At 38.1% G+C, this 19,166-nt stretch overlaps 1 protein-coding gene across 1 annotated transcript; it reads left to right on the top strand.

The window, feature by feature from the left end:
- The first annotated feature begins 303 nt into the window (after positions 1 to 303).
- On the top strand, positions 304 to 11,470 carry perp (p53 apoptosis effector related to pmp22). The gene is made up of 3 exons (XM_035663408.1): positions 304 to 705; positions 6,650 to 6,790; positions 9,544 to 11,470. The coding sequence occupies exons 1-3, from the start codon at positions 501 to 503 to the stop codon at positions 9,753 to 9,755; spliced, it is 558 nt and encodes a 185-aa protein (XP_035519301.1). The 5' UTR covers positions 304 to 500; the 3' UTR covers positions 9,756 to 11,470.
- Positions 11,471 to 19,166: the final 7,696 nt, after the last annotated feature.

Below are 19,166 nucleotides of genomic sequence, written 5' to 3'. Positions count from 1 at the left end.
GAGAAAGTAGCCTATAGTTTTCCTTGGGCTGCCATCTTGTGGCCACTTTGATCACTGCATCATCTCATTATCTCTTATTTCTCTCCTTTTCTACCTCTCACACTCTGCTCTCTCACAGTCCTGCCCATGGTCACCTGTTGTTATTCCAAAACCTAAATATGACCAACTTTACCATTAAGAGTCAGAGCTGGGAGTCCGGACTCAGGTGAAACAGGCGCCTGGACAGTTGCAGTTTTTTGGGTGTAATATGACACAGTCAGTGGGGCTGGGCCTGATTCAGCTTTTACTGCCAGACAAGCCCAGCCCTTCAGATCCCAAAACCGGTTGCGTGACAGGCTCGGGCGAGGTTTTAACCGCACCACACCCTTTTCACACTGCCTTTGCACAAAAACGCACAAGAAGAACACCCTTTATAACCGGACTGACGCAGCGCGTACCCACTTGTTTGTCCCTCGTTTCTCTCTCTCTCTAACCCGCTCCACACACTCCGATCGTCGGTCATGTTTCGCTGTGGGATCGCCTACCCCCGATGCAGGTGGATCGTGCCCCTGCTGCTGCTCTTCGCCATTATTTTTGACATTATCGCCATCGCCGCCGACTCGGGATGGGTCGAGGACGAAGGCGCCGAGTCCCACTACGCCAGTATGTGGAACCAGTACCGAGGCAGGAATAACAACTGGGATACCAAGTCGCTCATGGAGTACAGTAAGTGTCCGTTTCTACTACACATGAAACAGAACAGGACAACTAACCAATAAGATTAAAGAAAATAAGTAAATGCATAGGTTTTGATAGAGCCTGAGTCAGTGTTTGTGTGTGTGTGTGTGTGTGTGTGTGTCGCTGGGGGGGTGAAATTAAACATTCACATATTGTAACTTGAAGGACTCGACCTTTGGCAACAACTAGGCTGACGGGAGGGGGGAGGACTACAACACTCAGTCAGTCTCGGCGGACTGAACTTTGGTTAGCATTTCCTGTCCCAGCAAATACATTAGAGAGTGTAGGGAGGTTTCATGCAGCCTCTTCTCCAAGTTAAGTCAAGCCTTAAGTTTATTTGTGTGCTCCAATATCACCTAAAGTGTTTTAATGGGGGCCCACAAATTCAACAAGGGAGAGAGAACCCCCTCCTATATGACCCACTGTGGAATGAGATGGGAAAAGACAATTAAATTCAAGTAAACATGTAACATGTATGTTTTAAAAAAAAGGGACCAGATCATTGTCCAGTTTTTTTACTTTAATTTGACACCTGCCTGTACCTGTCAACATACTTTGTTCCAATTTAAAAGTCCCCCTCTTTAATCCATTTTTTAATATATAGAGATTTATTAAGAGCTGCAGGCCAGTGTCATATCAGAAAGATTCAATAATATGCTGGATAAAATCTTATCAAACAGACAAAGCCAGTAGAGCTTCTTTCATACGTGGGACGTCTCTCAGTGTTGAGGTATTTTTCTTTTAAAGCCTTTTTTTCTCCAGGCAAGAATCAGAAGATGTGTGCTACTGTTGCAAGTTCTAACAGAACATCTGAGCTCTGTGGACAGGGAGTCATTAAACGACCAGGGTTATGTGGCTTGAACCTTTAAAATAACTTGATTCTTATCTTATTCTTCTTATAAAACTGCTCACAGAGTGTAACCTGTATTAGTTTGCTGGTAAACACCTCAGGCAGAGTTTGTCTGTTTTGTGACCTCCACTCCAGAAAAAGTGGATGGATGCAAAGGCACATTTTAAAATGGCCGTCAAGACCTGTTAATGCAAAAATGGTAATTCATAGACAAACTGTTAATGAGTTTGTCCTTCGGAGGTCCAACCGAAGACACACACACACACACACACACACTGAAAGAACAGTAACTGCGAACAGAACAGGCTTGTTCTCGCTCTCTCTCCCTCTCAGGTTGTATTTGTGTTATTCCACACCCACAGCTGCCAACAAAGACAGTATTGTTGCTCTTATCAGTCTCTATGGAAGTTGCCTAATGAAGTTAATGGCTCCATAGTGTCATTTGCAAAATATATGTACCTTGAGATATGGGTATCATAAAAAACCTCATCTAATCAGGGATTTTGACCAATTTGCACACTCCTCTCTAGAAAATATTCACTTATATGTAAAGAAGCCATGTTACTGGTTAATAGAATAAATAAGAGTCCTTGATCAGAGCTCTAATGAGTCAAATATTCCCTCATATTTCACAGTTGCTATTGACAGTGTGGCTGCAGGAAACTGCAGCACTATGTCATTACTACATAACCTAAGTGCTAACCCCAAATCCTGACCTCAAGGCTGATTAAAGTGAGTCTTTGTTTAACCTCTGACCAGCTCTGGCACACGTATCAAATGACATGATAGGGTGCAGTGCAGGGCAGCTTGGATTAGTTAATGAATCAGTCAGCTGATTGAAAGAAACTCTGGAAATATTTTAATAAGCAATGTAGCGTTTGAGTCATTTTTCGAACAAAAATGGTTCTTAAAATGTGAGAATTTGCTGCTTTTCTTGTTCTCAAAGGATAAAAATTGAACTTTTGAAGGTTTTGGATTGTCGGTCAAACAAAGAAGAGATTTAATGTCGTCATCTTGGGTTTTACAAAATTTTTATGTAATTTTCACTGTTCTCTGACATTTTGGAGAACAAAGGTTTAATCAAGTAAATTATCATTAGTTGCAGCCCAAGAGCAACATCCACTATATGTCAATAACATAAGATTACAGTAGTAATTGTTGTTGGTTACATAAAATCCTCTTTGTGGCTACTGTAACCTCTTTAATGTGACATGAGCAGTTTTACCTAGATTCTAAAAACCTAGGCTGTACCTTTTTTCTGTTTTTGTGCCCCCTGCCTCTTATTTAATGCTTACTTAATGACAATCTTTTCAATGTGAAAGTTTGGCTTGGGAAGTCCAAACTTAGCTTTTTCTCTCTCCATCTTAACTCAGTGACGACAGCAGTAGAGAGAATTATGAAAGATGAAACACAAATGTTTTTATGTAGTTCTCATAATGTACAAATCGCTGTTACAAGTGATGTTGAGGCATTTTTCCGGTCTCATTTGAACTTTTAGATCAAGTAGTTTTGCTCTTTGTCTGAACTGCGAGCTGCTACTGTTTTGGCCGAGTCTTCTTTTGTCTCAGCAGGAGTGAAATAGTTTGAAATAAAACAAGACCACAGCTGCCAGAAGACTACTGGCTGCATCTAGGATACAGTTTTACCCAGAGTTTCCGCTGAGCATTCTTGGCCCAAATAGTCATGGAGATACTGGTGAACTGAAAACTGAGGAAACAAACAAGGCCAACACAGTTCATGTATGCAGATGCGGAGCGTAGTGAACATTGGCTTTTGACCTAACAGACAGTTCCTGTCATGGTGTTGAGCACGCTCCTTGTTCAGATGAAAAGGCAGCATTGACAAAAAAGCTGATAATTACTGGTGTGATATGAATCATTGCACACGGGTGGGGTAATATGACGATATTTACCATGAGACAATAGAAATTTGGCTGTACCAGTTAAAATTAAGGTACAGCTTTATGGCGTTTATCAGCGTTTGATTTTTATATGGTTTTTGCATAAATGCGATAAAATACCTTGATTGAAATGGCTGCATTTGCCAAAACAGACCAGTCCGTGTATTTTATTTATTGACACATTTTCAATGGATTTTCCTGAAGATTAACCACATAAAACACAATGTATCGATAATATAGAATGACAAGGGCTGCCACTAATCATTACTGTTATTATTGATTTATCTGACGGTTATTTTTCTCAATTCATTGTTTTGTCTTGAAAATGTCAGAACATAATGAAAAATGCCCAGTCTTCAGATTCCTTAGTTTATCTCTTTTATCCAAAACCCAAAGATAATCAGTTTACTATCATGTAGGGCAATTAAAAAAAATTTGAGATCCTGAAACCAAACAGTGCTGCTTACTCAAAGTGATTAATTGATTAGTCGTTTCATCTCTAAAAACCATTGTATCCCATCATAGGAGATTTTATCCATATCGCCCACTCCTACCCATGTCTTACTGTCATCATCACACTTTTAGCACCTCTCCTGACAAATTCACATGATTGTAAACTCAAAGGTTTTCATTTTTCACCATCAAAAAGCACTTTCTAAAGGGTGAATTATAACTTTGGCACTGTGTTCCCAGCACCAAGAACTGCTGGCTGGGCAGGTGCCCCATTAAAACCTTTTCAAGGAAAGTGCAGGGTGTCAGGTTGATCCCTGCTGCCTGCATGAAAGCCTTTTTCTAAGAGGTTTTGATGAATATTATCCTTGACTGTAACGGTCTGAACACAAGCTTTAAAGCAACCACATTTGTCATGGCCAAAGCTTTGTGCACTGTATGTGGGAGAGTCACAGCGTGTTTTTGCCCCAGTGTGTATTAACTTGTACAAGTCATAGATGTATTTTTTATTAAAAACAACACGGTTAAGGACATGTTCCTGTGTGTATGTAGCTACAGTGTAGGAGTAAAGCCTAATCTCTCTCATTTTTGATCAGAAGAGAAAAACAGATGTTGAACAGCTGGATGGCATTAAGTGAGGGTGATTGGGACAGGCAGCGTTCACCCACGGCCACACACACACACTCACACAACCAGACATATTCACTGTGTTTGTTAGGTACACGACATTCCCCAGCTTAAAACAGAAACAAACACAGGCATGAGGACACGACAATGCCGAGCTGTAGCACACAAATTTAACATGTACTGTATGTATAAGAGAAGCACTCACAAAGGAACACACACTAACTGAGGAAGGCAAAGCTTGGAAACATCCGGGTGTGTGGGTGCACTGTTGCTAATGCTTTAATAAAAAGAACAATGGCAGGAGAGAATTTGGAGAATTTTATATCACGGCAACAAGTAAAGCTCCATCCTTCCTTTTGTTTTTCTTATCAATGTGCACGTTTTAATTTGAAAAACATCTGTAAAGTGTATAGGACTAATCCAACTGCTCACGTCACTGTCTCTAGTTTACGAGCCCAAAAATCCTTCCCAGTTGTTTCATCAACAACGGTGAGGACACACTTTAAATTCAGTGCAGATGATGAATTATCACGGTGCCACAAAACCACAAATTGCTGGAATGCTAAGCTAATTATTTTAATGCTCCTTCTGGGTAAACATCCTCATGCTTTAAACAGAAATACTCTGACTGAGAGACTCTTCAGTAAGGTTACAGTGTAGCAAGATGGTTTCTGCCATGAGATGATTGTTTCTAGCCATAAATATTATTTGGTAATTGTGTTTTGTGGGAGTCTTCCAGGATGGCGGATATTCTCTACATGCTATTGTTGGACAATCTAATCTGGAAGAGGGATCATCAAAACAAACAATGATAGAAGCTGCAGTTTCTCAAAGTATGGAGGGTTTTTGTGTTTTAGTTTGTTTTATTGCCTGCATCATCTTATCATCGGATAAGCCTGAGTTCATTGTGCTGGTCCTGCCACAGTGTTAAAGAAGAGGAATATTGTGTTGTTGGCTCGAATGCTATTTTAGCAGCATGGGAAAAAATGTAACTAGTCGGACTTGTCTGGTGTGCGTCAGTGTGTGCATGATGAGAGAAATACCTCGGGCTGAGGTGGGTAGGGCAATACCTGAACACACACACACACACAGGTATGAAAAATTTAGGGTGTTGTCTGATCCAGTAACAGTTAATTGGGTGTGACTGTGTGTTGAAACTCACAAACTGACACAGTGGACTTCTATAGAAAAATGTTAGGATTATCTGCATTAGTGATTGTTTGATTATTTTTGTTTTAATCTTAGAGCGCAATTGAAACCTGTTCACAACACAATAAACTCTGTAATGCATGTTTAGAGGCATGAGATGTTTCTTCCTAACTGAGATTATTACATACAATAAAAGCTTCTGTACATACAGCAGAAACTTCACTCACACACTTTTAGTCTCATACAATGGTTTATACAAACAATGCAGTGCACTTCACGTACTTTCATAAGCGTATTTTTTTGGCCCAAACATCTACAACCATGCATGCTGGGAGTTGCCTGTTTTAGATTGTATGTGTGCTGCAAGTTCCTTTATAATTATAGAGGCAGAGCGACAAAGAGAGCGAAAGTGTTGTCAAGGGAGTGTCGTGTGTGTGTAGACAACTTCTCTGTCGATATCTGCAATAACCTTGTGTCATGAGTTCATGTTGTTGAGTGGTGAGAGAGAGCTCAGTAGACAATGACAATAAGACACATTGCACAACATTTGCCTAATTTTCAGAAACAACGCTGAAAAAACTTCATACTTAAATGTACTAACGACTTGTGTACTAATCAGATAGAGATAATTATGTTTTGACCAATATTATAATAACATTTTAAATTAAATATAATGTAATAAACAGTTACTGCTTTACATTTGGTGCTTCTACACAATGGTGCAGGTTTCAGAAGTGAGGGTAAAAAAGGTTAATGGTAGTTTAAGAGAAGGAACAAAATGCTATAAACTGACATTTTTATCACCTCAGATCTTAATAATCTAGTCAGGATAGTCAGAGAATGTTCAGAAAATAACCTGAAACTGAAAGTGTACTATTAAAAACTACAAAGAACCATGCAATTTCTATATTCGGTGACTATTTCTGACTAATTTGTTTGTTTGTGTTTGACTCAAGGCTGGGCCCAGGCAGTGGCTGCTCTGATGATCATCGGCCTCATCATCCTCATCATCGCCTTCCTCATCTCCTGTGTCTCTCTGTGCTGTACGCTCAACTTGGCTCTCCTGCCGGTCATAGGAGTACTGTTGATCGTAGTTGGTAAGATACACACGCTCACACACACATGCAAGCACACTCTGCATGAACACGCATACAAACAAATTTCGGCAAATATGACTACTACCTGCAAACCGATCAGAAATGTTTGAAGCAGAGTCAGGTGGAGTTCGCAGTAACAGAGAATAAAGCAGAGCATAACATTTACAGTTTGCGCTTTTGAGAATAAAATTAAAAGTTAAATGAAATGCGTCATCCAACATCGCTCTGTTTCGGTTGTACTTCCGTAGAAAATGAAATTGGCCCTTACTAAACAAAGATCAACACTTAAACCAGATTGACTGAAACTGATAAAGGCCCTTCAGGTCTTAACAGTTACAGTTAGCCTGTGTTAGTTAGAGAACATGTTTATGCTTGCATGTTTATTATTTAAAGGGTTTAGAAATTTAACTGAAATTCTATGGAAGTTCTGGCTCAATTACAGGGTCTGTTTACATAAATTACAAAAAAAACGAATCTCATTTAACCCTAGTGACATAAAGCTAAGGTTATGATGAAAGAATACCCTCTGCGTCTTAAGACTTAAGCCGTCGCTTTGGACAGTTTCCTTCTTTACTGAAGAAATAATCCCTTCACAGCAAGGTCTGTTGATTATTCTGAGTGGTCAGATAGTTTCTAGACAGGCACATTGTGATCTATAAAAACATGTTTTTCTACAAAATCCTTTGATTATTGATCAGAAGAAGCCAAAGTTCCCAAATGTTAAATGTTGTCTAAACATAAGAAGTCAGAAGTAAAATTGACATAATTAGGATTTAAATCAGTAAATATCTGATTAAAGAAGTAAAGACTATGAATCTAACTTGTGATGCCAACTCTCTCAACTTCTTTTGAAAAGACAGTTTCAATAGCCAGTCTCAGTTTCGAGTGAGAATATTAGGATTATATTATTTGTAATGTGCTGAACCTAACCATTAAATGTACTGATTTTATTAGACCATGTGGAAGGTAGTTCTGTTGCTGATCATGGTCCAGCTGAAAAAATACAGATTTAATTGTATATTTGATATATTTTTATTAAATAAAGACTAAAAGTCTTTTAAAGATCCTTTAAAAAGTCTGGGTTTACTGTCTTAGGAATGTGTGTGTGGGGGATTTCAACAAACTGAGTGGGAGTGTGAGAAGTCAAGGTCAGGCAGAGACACAAAGGTTAACAGTTCGTGTGAGAGCAGAGGAGTTCAAGTGGAAGCCAGAAAATGTAAAAGTCAAGCTTTCTTTAGAGGGAATGGATTTTAAGTGGGAGTGATAAAAGAGGGGAAAGCCTAACTTTGATCCTAAATAAAGATGGTGCGTGCTAGTTTGATGTAAAAAGGAGAAGGAGTGAGAGAGAGAAAGAGAAGTAAAGGCATCTGAAAGCTCCTGGAGGAGGGAAGGCTGGGGCTTTCATGTGATGTTACCATGGTAATAACTGGTTTTGTCTGTTCATGTGACTCACCCCACAGAGAGTCTGAGAACATTGGGCAGTTATAATCTGATTATAACTTTGTGTTTGTTACTTTGATTAAATGCAGTGCAGTTTCAAAAAGTGCCACACAGACGGTGATGAAAAGCATCGTCTTACTCCTTTTACTTTTCACCTTTATTTACTCTTAAGGATCTTTAAGGAGACTTTATTCCCCACTATCTGACAGTATCACATACAGTATATTCTGTATGGGTTTGTTCCAGTTCCTCATTGAAGCTACATGATGTTTACATTGAATTACATATTAAGAACCAAGATTCAGTGTTTCATCCAGATATAATAGGAGTCTGAAAAGTTTGGAATCTTCACTAGAATTTAAAAATTTGGGTGCACAGTGCAAAGTTTGTAATGACTTAATAAAGTTTGACAGTTACATTAAATATTCTGGTATTCTTTCTTCTGGTACATTAATACATTTATAGATACATTGTTGTTTCCAGGAAGTAAAAAAGTGTGGTTTTAATAGTAAAATGAATGTCTGTTATTCAGTGACGCCCCTCAAACTTTTTCAAAATTGCCCATGAACGCTATGTGATATCTGAAGTGTATACCTCTGTTGGGCATCTTTTTAAGTTTCCACTAGTTTCTTTTGGTACCTTACTTACATGAACTGAAAGCAATGGCTGGAATTCAGGAAAATGCAATATTATGGGTTAAAGTAAGTCAATATGGTCCTTTAACTCCTGTCTAATCACTAGTGACATACATACATACAGTGTGTTACAATACACATTTACATACAATTAAATCAAACCATCTCTCTCTGTGATTAATAGAGGAGTGACTGCTGGGATAAAGTATCACACCTGAATCACTACGTGCCCTGCCTTTGCTTGAGGGTGTAAAGGGAAACATTTTCAGTGACTTTCACAAAAAACTGCATCACAAAGACAAATCCTTGTCACACCTTTCTCGAGAATATCTAACTGGAAAAAGCGACAGGCAACCATGAGTGCCAGCGCTGTGTTTCAGCTGTCTGCAAATACTGAGTCACCTCGATGTCACAGATGTTGATATGTTGATGTAACTCTTACACACGCATGTGAAGGTATTTTTCACACCGTGCTGTAAGTGTCAGTGCGGTCTACTTGTCCCACTGACTGACTATACAGTTTTTATGTTTCCTCCTCCTGTCCAATAGTTTTATAATTCAGTTTTTTTCAAGATTAGAATGCAATTAGGTTTTTATGAGTGAGTTTGATTGTTTTATAAACCCCTCTCTCTCTCTCTCTCTCTCTCTCTCTCTCTCTCTCTCCCCCTCCCCCTGCAGTGATTCTTCAGATCATTGCTCTGATCATCTACCCCGTCGAATTCAACAAGCTGATCTTCGAGGGCAACTATTACTACACCTGGGCCTACGGCTTCGGCTGGGGCGCCACTATCCTCAGCATCGGCTGTGCCATCCTCTTCTGCTGCCTGCCCCGCTATGAGGATGAGCTGACAGGCCTGGCCAAGACCAAATACATCTATACCTCTGCTTAAAGACAAAACCTGCACCCCCACCCAATTACAGCCATTTCCACTTTTCACTCTGAACGGGATCTGTGCTGGCCATTGAACATTTTTACACTGTACCATTTCACCAAACATCCACGATGGCTCAGTTTAGTTAAATTTGGCTCGGCAGCGGAAGAAAAAAAAAAACCCTCCTTCACCATCCAAGAGTGAACTTACAAGCAAGGGATGATTCTTACTGGAAGTGGACTGTGATTGGATGTTGCTTCTGTTAATGTACAGACTTCTATTTTAGATTAAGCCAGCATCATAAAAATGTTGTTGTTTTTTCACATTCTGCATCTGATTGAAAAATCTTCCCCATTGGTACTTTTTACCTGTATTTCTCAATGCAAGATCACCCAAGTGCACTTACCCTAAAGGATATAATTATGTGTAAAACATAGCTTTAGTCTGATTTATTTGAGATCTCTTAAAACCTTGGTAGAAGAGCAGTTCATACTAAAGCTTTTGCACAGGATGCAAAAACAATCATTAATCATCATTAAATTTTGTCCCATGTGTTACAATTATTAGTTTTACTCTGTCTTGTTTTCTGTATGTTGCTGTGCACAAGGTAAGAAGGAGGATTGAACTCAGAAGCTGAATGTAATCTATATATGGAAATGTACGTGTAGTGTAACAGTCCTGTTTGCACCTTTTTTAATGCATTTTTGTCATCATTTTCATCTGCTGTTTAATTATTACCAAAGGGATATAACTGTGGGAGTTTGCTGTGCTGTCTTAGTATTTGTTCTGAACATGACTAATAATACACTTATTGTGAGTAGACAGAGGTGTGGTAGTTCATGCTTCAGCAGTTGTTGCTTCTCCGTCACCTTTAAAATGGAAGCACATTACATGAATTTATGTTGAGCTTGATGATTAATCTGTCTCATGTAAATGTAGAAAACCTAGTCCTCCTCTTGAGTACTTCTTCAGTTTTTTACTTTTTAATAATATTCCCTCCTATAGAACAGTTATTTTACAATCTGTGCCTGAAATGGCAAAATTATACATTTTTAAAACAGTCCAAACTCATGTGAGCCTCATGTCTTGTTGCCTCAAAGTAGGTATATGTAGAGCGAAGATTACACCAATTTCCGTTTAATTTCTCACAGGCAGATGACCAAACACGTGGTTTTTTTAAAAAGACACTGTGACCAAGGTGGACAATCTTCGGGCATACTGTGTGTAAAACGTGTGCCTTAGCTTCTTTAGTGTTTTACTATTAAATCCTTGAACGGCGTATTAATCTGGTCAGTCTGGTTTTACTGACTCGCGCTTAATGCCAGTCATCAAACACATGGTTGTTTATGCCAGGACCAAATTCATGCCCAAACAAGTTATTTAGTTCAATCACATGAACAAGTTCAGAGGAAAGACTGTTGAATTGTGATTGGTCTTAGATTAGTAGCCAGGTCTTTCAAATTGTTAGAAGTTTTAACTGAGAATGAGAAAAGATTCAGGCGGTTTTACACTTGTTGAAACTTGTCTCAGAGGTGAGGTGTAAAACATACTCTTATGGGCATGAATCTGTGTTTTCAACGCCTGCTTTTTCAGTCATTTGTAATCACTTTACGAGTAAACTGTACTATAGAGAATGTCTTCATCCACTTCTGGAAATCACCCAGCTGTTCTTCTGCTCTAGTATGAATTGGTGTATTTTTATGCAATAAAGAGTTTCTTTTTTGAAGCGGTTACATTTTTGGACTAATTTTTACAACGCAGTGACCATGTTTATGTTTGGAGGGATAAAGAGGATGAAAGAGGAACAGGAAGCTATAGGAAAAGTATATTAGAAGAAGGAGAAAAGGAAAAAAAACGGAAAGATGGGAATTGTGTGTGTAAATGTTTCACAATCCTGTCTCCACTTTGCAGCAGGCTATAAAGATGATCACATTTGTCAAGGGCCGCTGAATATAAACATCAAAGTAAATCACATAAACATCCGAAATTTACTTTATACCCAGACGGATCCAAATCTAAATGCAAGTTTGAGCTTTTTATTTACAATGTCAGTGAAGTCAGGTCAGAAAATTCTGTTGGAACCTGCATGTTGATGATGTTCCTCTCTCAGTGTAATCTTATGGGGTTGTCATCACAAACACACAAATACAGGCACATACAGGAGAGGAACATAGCTGATAAACAACACACAGATGTGAGTCACGAGGTTTGATATGCACACACCCAGAGAGCCCCACCCCAGGATAGGTCTGAGTGAGAATTAGACTTTGCTCAACATGTCTTGACAGCTCTGGTTTCTCTGTAAAAGGGGGTGGAGAGAAAAGAGTGCAGAGGGGACGGGAGTGAGAGAGAAAATGACATGAGGGTGAGAAATACAGTGGGAGGCAGAGAAGGACAGACGGTAATGGAAAATTCAGAGAGACAGCTACTGGTATTAAGTTGAAAGAGGGAAATAACACAAGCAAGAACACAATAGACACTTGTACGTGTCGCATTCTGTCTCATTTTATTTTACAGTAAACCACAGGACATAAAATTGGTGCTCCAGAGTTTTATAAGGATTGATGTGTTCAAGCAAGTAGCACCTCTATAGCAACTACAGGTATATTAATAATATTTTCCTTTATTAGAGACTAGAAAATTCCTACAAACCAATAAACAACAACAAACAACCTATGGGGAAATATTCCACTCAGTGGAGGAAGAAGTATTCATATTCTTTTATTCTATATTTTGTTGTTAATAGTTTTGAAAAGAGGACTTTTGTTTGTAATAGGCTGCTTTTAGATTGTTTATTTTGACTTCCTGTGTGTAACATTTAGGGGGGTTGATTGGCAGAAATGTAATATAATATTCATAGGTATATTTTCATTAGTTTATCACCACTTGAATATAAGAATTGTTGAGTTTTCGTAACCTTAGAATGAGACGTTTATATCTACAGACACTAAGGGTTGTTTTCCATGGAGCCTTCCCACAGTAGCCCAGAACAGACACTGGCTCTAGGCAGGGAAGTTTAGTTTTATTTTTAGTTTTTTAGTTTGTTCTCGAGTTTCGGGGTCACCGTAGTTTCTCCTACATGCTTGGAAGGCTGAGCTGTATTCAAGTAGTTGTTATCTGCAACTTCATCGCTTCATTCCACTAAATTCTACACACTGATCCTTTAAAGTATAAAAAGTAAAATGGCCCTGCGGCTAAGTTCTGCGAAATACATTAATATTCTGTTTTTCTTTTCTATTCTTTCTTCTTTTTGGTGAAATATTGATCATTTTGCCTCTTTGTGCCTTAAACTCATATTTAAATGTAACCATCTGAGAAGTTTAGAAAGGAACTGCCAACAACTCATAGACATCTGAAACTTTATATATATTCAGACTTTTTATAATTTTAATGGATAGAGACAGCTGAAGATTGACAGGAAAGAGAGAGAGAACCATAAGTAGCAAAGGAACACAAGCCGGAAACAAACATCGAGTCCCAGTACATGGAGTGTGAGCTCCACCGGGTGAGCCACCTATCCACCCCACAGACAAATAGAACCTAACCCCAACTAGACACTGTTTTTTTTTTTAGTGGTCACAAGCTAAAAAGATTTAGAACCACTACTTTAATATTTAACAGTATAATAGCTTCTCATACGTTTGTTAATGTAAAATCTCAATTTCAAAAGTAACTAATAGCTCTAAAATAAATGTAGTGAGTAGTAGTAAAAAGGATAAAATGGAAATACTCAAGTAAAGTTAATAAAAACTATTACATTTAAATTGACTCAGTTACTAAATGCAATCTTAAAACACATACAGAGCAACTTTATTTCAGAGGGGTTCAAAATACAATAAAATAGAGTGAGTGGAGCATGTTAATAGCCTATTATATATCGAAACATAGTTTAGGATTAGCTAGCATGAAGCCATTTTATTTCTATGCACCCTAAAGACATGAGAAATGTCCATCAGGTCATCCTGACAGCTAACTTAATATTACAGTGTGGTCGACCAGCCCTGTGTTTGACTAGGTCAGTGTTTGGATTCCATTTGCCTGTGTTTCTACATGAATGCCACTAGAGGTCAGGCTCGATCAGTAAATCAGCTTTTTCCACCTGTCCATCCCACATTGCTATCTCTCTCCAGGTTAACTTGCACTTTTAGAGGTGTCTGTCAGGTAAAGCCCCCAAAAAATAGATATGTCAACAATTGAACAATTTGAAGTTAATCTCAGCCCTTACCCCCTACAGAAAGTTTTGTCAAGTGACTCTCAGTGGGGGTGGGTTTCGATCTGCCTCTGAGGTGCTTTCCACTGAGAAGAAGAGCCAGAAGAACATTGAGATGTTCCCCTTCACAGTTCTACCCAGGGTTCTCCCCACTGTCCTGCCACCTCATACCAGGATGGGGCCCCGAGGCTTTTGGGGCTCTGATGGAACTATCTGGGTTCAGAAGTCACTGTGAGGGACTGGCCACACTGTCAGAACACAAGAGACGTATGACTCTAGAGGACGTATATAGGTATGTATTATGAGCCTTATGGATTAATGTCAAGTACCAGTAGACAGCCATGTAAATGGCCAACTTGCTTGTGATGATCATAAACCTTCAATTTTAGTTGCACTGTACTTTTTTTAACTAAAGGAAGAGGGCAACATAAGATACTGTTTATTAAATTGTTTGTTTAAATTGTTGTTAATGTTTATTATATACTTATATGGTAGACTATAGAAATGTATCAAGAGTTTTAGACATATTTTTGGTTATTTGCTTTGATTTGCACAGTTGACAGGAAAGACTAGGGAAAGGTTTGAGAAAGACATGTGACAAAGGTCCCATTCTGGATTGAACCACAGGTACATATGTTGCATTTACACTAAGTGAGTCACAAGGTCACAGCTACTTTTTTATTAGAGCACGTGTGGTGTAACATGAAACAGGTTTTTGTCAGCTTTTTTTCTTCTTTACATTGTGAAGGTTACAATCAGTCAAAGTCTCAGTGACTCAGACTCCTCTTTTAGCGTTTCTCAGCATCTTGAAACCAAAATCAACATAGCTGAAGAAGACTCTGTAATCTGAAGTGTTTTATTAGCCAGCCAAGACAGGCAATGAATCTATATGTTTTTATGCTTTAAGCATGTTTCTACTCTAAGTATACATTAAGTATATACACATGTTCAAGTTTTAAAAAGTTGTTTTAACTGTTGCTCTTAAACACGGGCCGACATTAGAAACTTGTGAAAGTTGTGATACGTGTATGTAAATATGTGGTTTAGAAATGGCAGTAATAGAGGAAATATTCAAATCCTTTACTTAAAACTTAAACTCCTTTCTTGTTACTTAAGTAAAAGTAGTAATATCGGACTGTAAAAATATTAATTTATTAATTATTAATATTAAGTAAAAATCATGCATTGAAAATTTCACATGAATGTACCTAAGTACTCAATGCAAAAAAAATGGCCCCTGTCAGTGTCATACCAATATCTAAGTAGCATTATACTGTTGACCTTTAACTACATTATACAAGGGGCAGATTTAGAGGGGTGGCCTAAAAACTGCCTGACTGATCCAGTTAAGTGTCAAATGCTGTCAAACTTAACACATTTATTTAGATTAATTAGAAAAGTAATGTGTTAAAAAACAGAAATCAATTAAATGATCTTTCATGACCACATTTTAGACTGAGTGATACGCTTATGTTAAAAAAGGATAAAAGACATGTTTGTAAATGTCTTAATTTGAAGATCTGAAAATAAAACGATTTATTGAATTTCAATGCCATCTTTAGATATAATATTTTTATTCAATCTTTTACTAATGTGCCACAATAATGTAATGCGATATAAGATATAAGTGACTGTTGACTGCCATTAACTCAGCTTATATTTTTGCCACCACTTAAAGTCTCCATACCACCCTCTGGTCACTCTTTACTTCTTTAAAAATGCATGATATTTCATAAGCTTATCATATGTTTCCTGTGTGAATTATCTTTGTAAAGTAACTATTGCTGTCAAATAAATGGAGTGGAATATATTTGCCTTACACTGAAGTATAAGTATACTGCGGTAAATATACTTAGTAACTTACTTATCGTATGTGGGTCCTAGATTAATGACGTAAGTTCAACTTTATTGATACTTTAGATACTTTAAACTTTGGAGATTCCTTTGCACTCAGAAACAATCCAGAGGTTATTTTTTTCTCAGCATGTGTTGAATCTGACCATCCCATGTTTAGTAATGCCGTAAGGGATTTGGACAGCGAGGAACTTGCTCATATTAAACCACCTGGTGATTTGGACAATTGTTTCCTTTGGGGTTTTCCATGTTCTGATGACTGTGGTGTTTGGCTTTCACTGCTTCCACAATCAGCTATTGATCATCCCGACCTGTGACTCAGCCAGCATGTGACCCAGTAAGGAACCTGTAAAGGTTTGGAGAGTTACATTTTCAGCGTTATTTACAATAGCTTAATTCCTAGTTGACAATAAAGCTTTTAAACAAAGACCTTCTGAGTTATGGGCATTTTTGAAATCAGTAAAGGTGACATTGTACAGTTTCACATACTATATGTGCTAAGTGTCAACATTAAGAGTATTGTGCCCGTTTTGAACTTCAAAAGCAGAGGCTGATTGCTCATTCCTCATGAATCCCTGCTGTCAGGTGATTATTAGAGTTTCTGTTCCCTGTATTAGTAGGTAGAAAAGGAACTGTGGTTTCCAGGGCTGTGTACACAACAGAGGAGTCTTTCCATGTGGAAGAGAAAGGAAACAAGAAAGTGAATCACATGGGTTTGTCAGTTTTAGCACTACCTGATACCTGATAACAACAGGTAGAAAAGACAAAATATTTTTTAACAGCATTCAATCTGGATGTTTGTCCATAGTGAAAAGATTTACCTCTGATTTACTTCTACTACTTTTGTATTCATATTGATACATCTGGAAGTCTTCTTTGATTTACGGTGAGTCTGGTTAGATTATACTTTTTATACTTTTTTTAAATAATGATAATATGAAATATGACGCTTTGGAAGTTTTTGTGATCTGTTATTTTCTAATTCAGTGGTTCTCAACCTCGGTGTCAGGACCTCCAAGGGGGTCGGAAGACAGTTTCTGGGGGATCACCAAATGGTTGGGAAGCAACAACGTCATCCCTTTAATTGACATTTATCAGACAGGACAATAACTCAGAAATGTAATATACTGTAGGCCATGTGCTCTGTTTGTATACATATTAACAGGCCCAGATACTTCAGTAATATGAGACTGTACTTATCTATCTTATTGTGCCTTTAGGCCTGAAGCAGACAAGATGTCGTTATTTCAATAAATCTAAAACCACTAATTAGTTCTTCCTATGTGGGCTCGATAGCTTTTATATGTTACACTTGAGGGCTGGAGGGTCACAAACACCAACCTGATTATTCTGGGGGGTTGCTTCTCTAAAAGGTTGAGAACTGCTGTTCTAATTCACAGTGCAAATACATTGATGTTTTTACCAATTAGTAAATGCTGTTACTTGGGGAGTTGGATTTTAGCCCAGTGCTCTGTACACTGCACAGACGCTTTGACACTAATTTTGATTTCAGAGCAATATCAGAAATATTCAGTGTTAATATCAGACAGCATCATGAGTCAAAACATGCTAGCTTCAGTGCAGCGTTCCCTCCTGATAGCAGCACAGCAAAAGTGCAACTTTGAAGTTGTTTTATTCTGCCCCATCAATGATCCTAATGTTCGTTCATTTAATCTGATAAATATATGTAATGTTTGTGTATTAACTGGCCTTCTTTCCTTTTTGCAAAGCAGGTTTAGTGTCCCTGCCTCAGACTATTGGTCAGACAAATCAAACAATTTGAAGTCATCAACTTTGGCACTGGGAACTTGTTGTGGGCATTTTTTTTCCCAAGTTCATTGAGTTTTATTCTTTTTTGTAAACACACAACAAAAACGAGCTAAGCACATCATTGGCCTATACAATCAACGTGAATAGTAATGACAGAGAAATATAATGACAAAAATAAAATAACAGAGCAATGCATCGATTTTATCATTTTTTTTAATTCAAATGTTGTGGGCATTTTTAACTTTTGTGGAACCTAAATGGAAAAAATCAAGAAAAATACTCTATACTTAATAGCACACACACACACACACACACACACACACATAGGATACTTGTGCAATACTAAGACAACTAGTATTCGTCCTTCATCTAAATGTTTCCTGCCTTCCTGTCTCAGCTTTCATGCTTACACATGCAACACCAGCAAGTCAAATGTGACAGTTGGAACAAATGTACAGAATTGAGGCTGCTTTTCTGTTGTAGCTTCTACATTGGTAGACTGCAGTAAACAGTCGGTGAACATTTCCACACACTGGTGGTTCAGTGACTGATAATACAACTTGTTAACCACTAGGTGCACAAAGTTAGTTTCAGTGTTTTAACGTCTCTGACAGCTACAGACATGCTCAGTATTAGGTGATGGGTGTTTTTTTGCAAGATGTGTATTGGGAAAATTGTCAGCTGATGTTTGGTTCAGACCTGTGAAAAACTACTACACCCATAGAGCTGTACATGAAGCAGAACTCTGTTCCACTTTGTGTACTTTTAACGTTCAGGTGCATTGCCATTAGCAACTGAAACATGTAGGTTTAATAGTTTCACTGACGAGAAGTATTTTTGTTGTTTTGTTTTTTGTGTTGAATTGTCCTGGTTGGGTGGTTGTAAAAATAATAATTAGTTTTTTAGGAAAGGAACCTTTTTGTGGCTGGTTTGATTTATAAAATTTGAGAAACACATGAGACAAAGTTCTTTGTTTTGTACGTAATGTCATATGCAAGAAGTTATGATTACATCTGACAAATGTTTCAACACTGCAACAGCATTTCTTGGACCAACTCAACGTGGGCTGTGCACTTTTGAATGTGCATGGCAAAATAAATAACACAACTAACTAACTAAGTATTGAAAGAAAGAGAGAGAGAAGCAAATTAGTTGAATGAATCTTGCACCCAAGCAGAAAGCCCGCCGCTGAAGTGCCCTTGAGCAAGACATCATAATGTTCTGAGCATCAGAAAGTGTGTTTCTTACCAGTCATTGCAATAGCTGTACTCACCCATACACACATACGCAAATAAACACACACATGGGTGCATTTAATCAACTAGCCAAAGTCTACTTATCATGAAGTGATGAGTTTTTCTTTCGTATTCCTGACTCATTTGCTGAGGTTTGGACTCATTGCTGGATAATGATTTTTTTCTAAGGCTGTCTTATGAAATAGAGTATGACGCGACCTGTCTGTCTCCCTCAGTGACGCTCCTTTGTGCACAGTAGGTGGGATATGCTTTTCAGTATCGAGTCAGACAGACAGAGACCCCCCCTGGCGGCAGAGAGCTGTAACTACCCAGGTTTTGACAGAGCGAGAGAGAGAGAGA

Source organism: Morone saxatilis, unplaced genomic scaffold, assembly GCF_004916995.1.
Source record: "Morone saxatilis isolate NCDOM2014 unplaced genomic scaffold, NCSU_SB_2.0 Contig19, whole genome shotgun sequence".
Taxonomy (NCBI): domain Eukaryota; kingdom Metazoa; phylum Chordata; class Actinopteri; family Moronidae; genus Morone; species Morone saxatilis.
The sequence above is the reverse complement of the archived record's forward strand: the minus strand, read 5'-3'. Positions and strand labels throughout refer to the sequence as shown.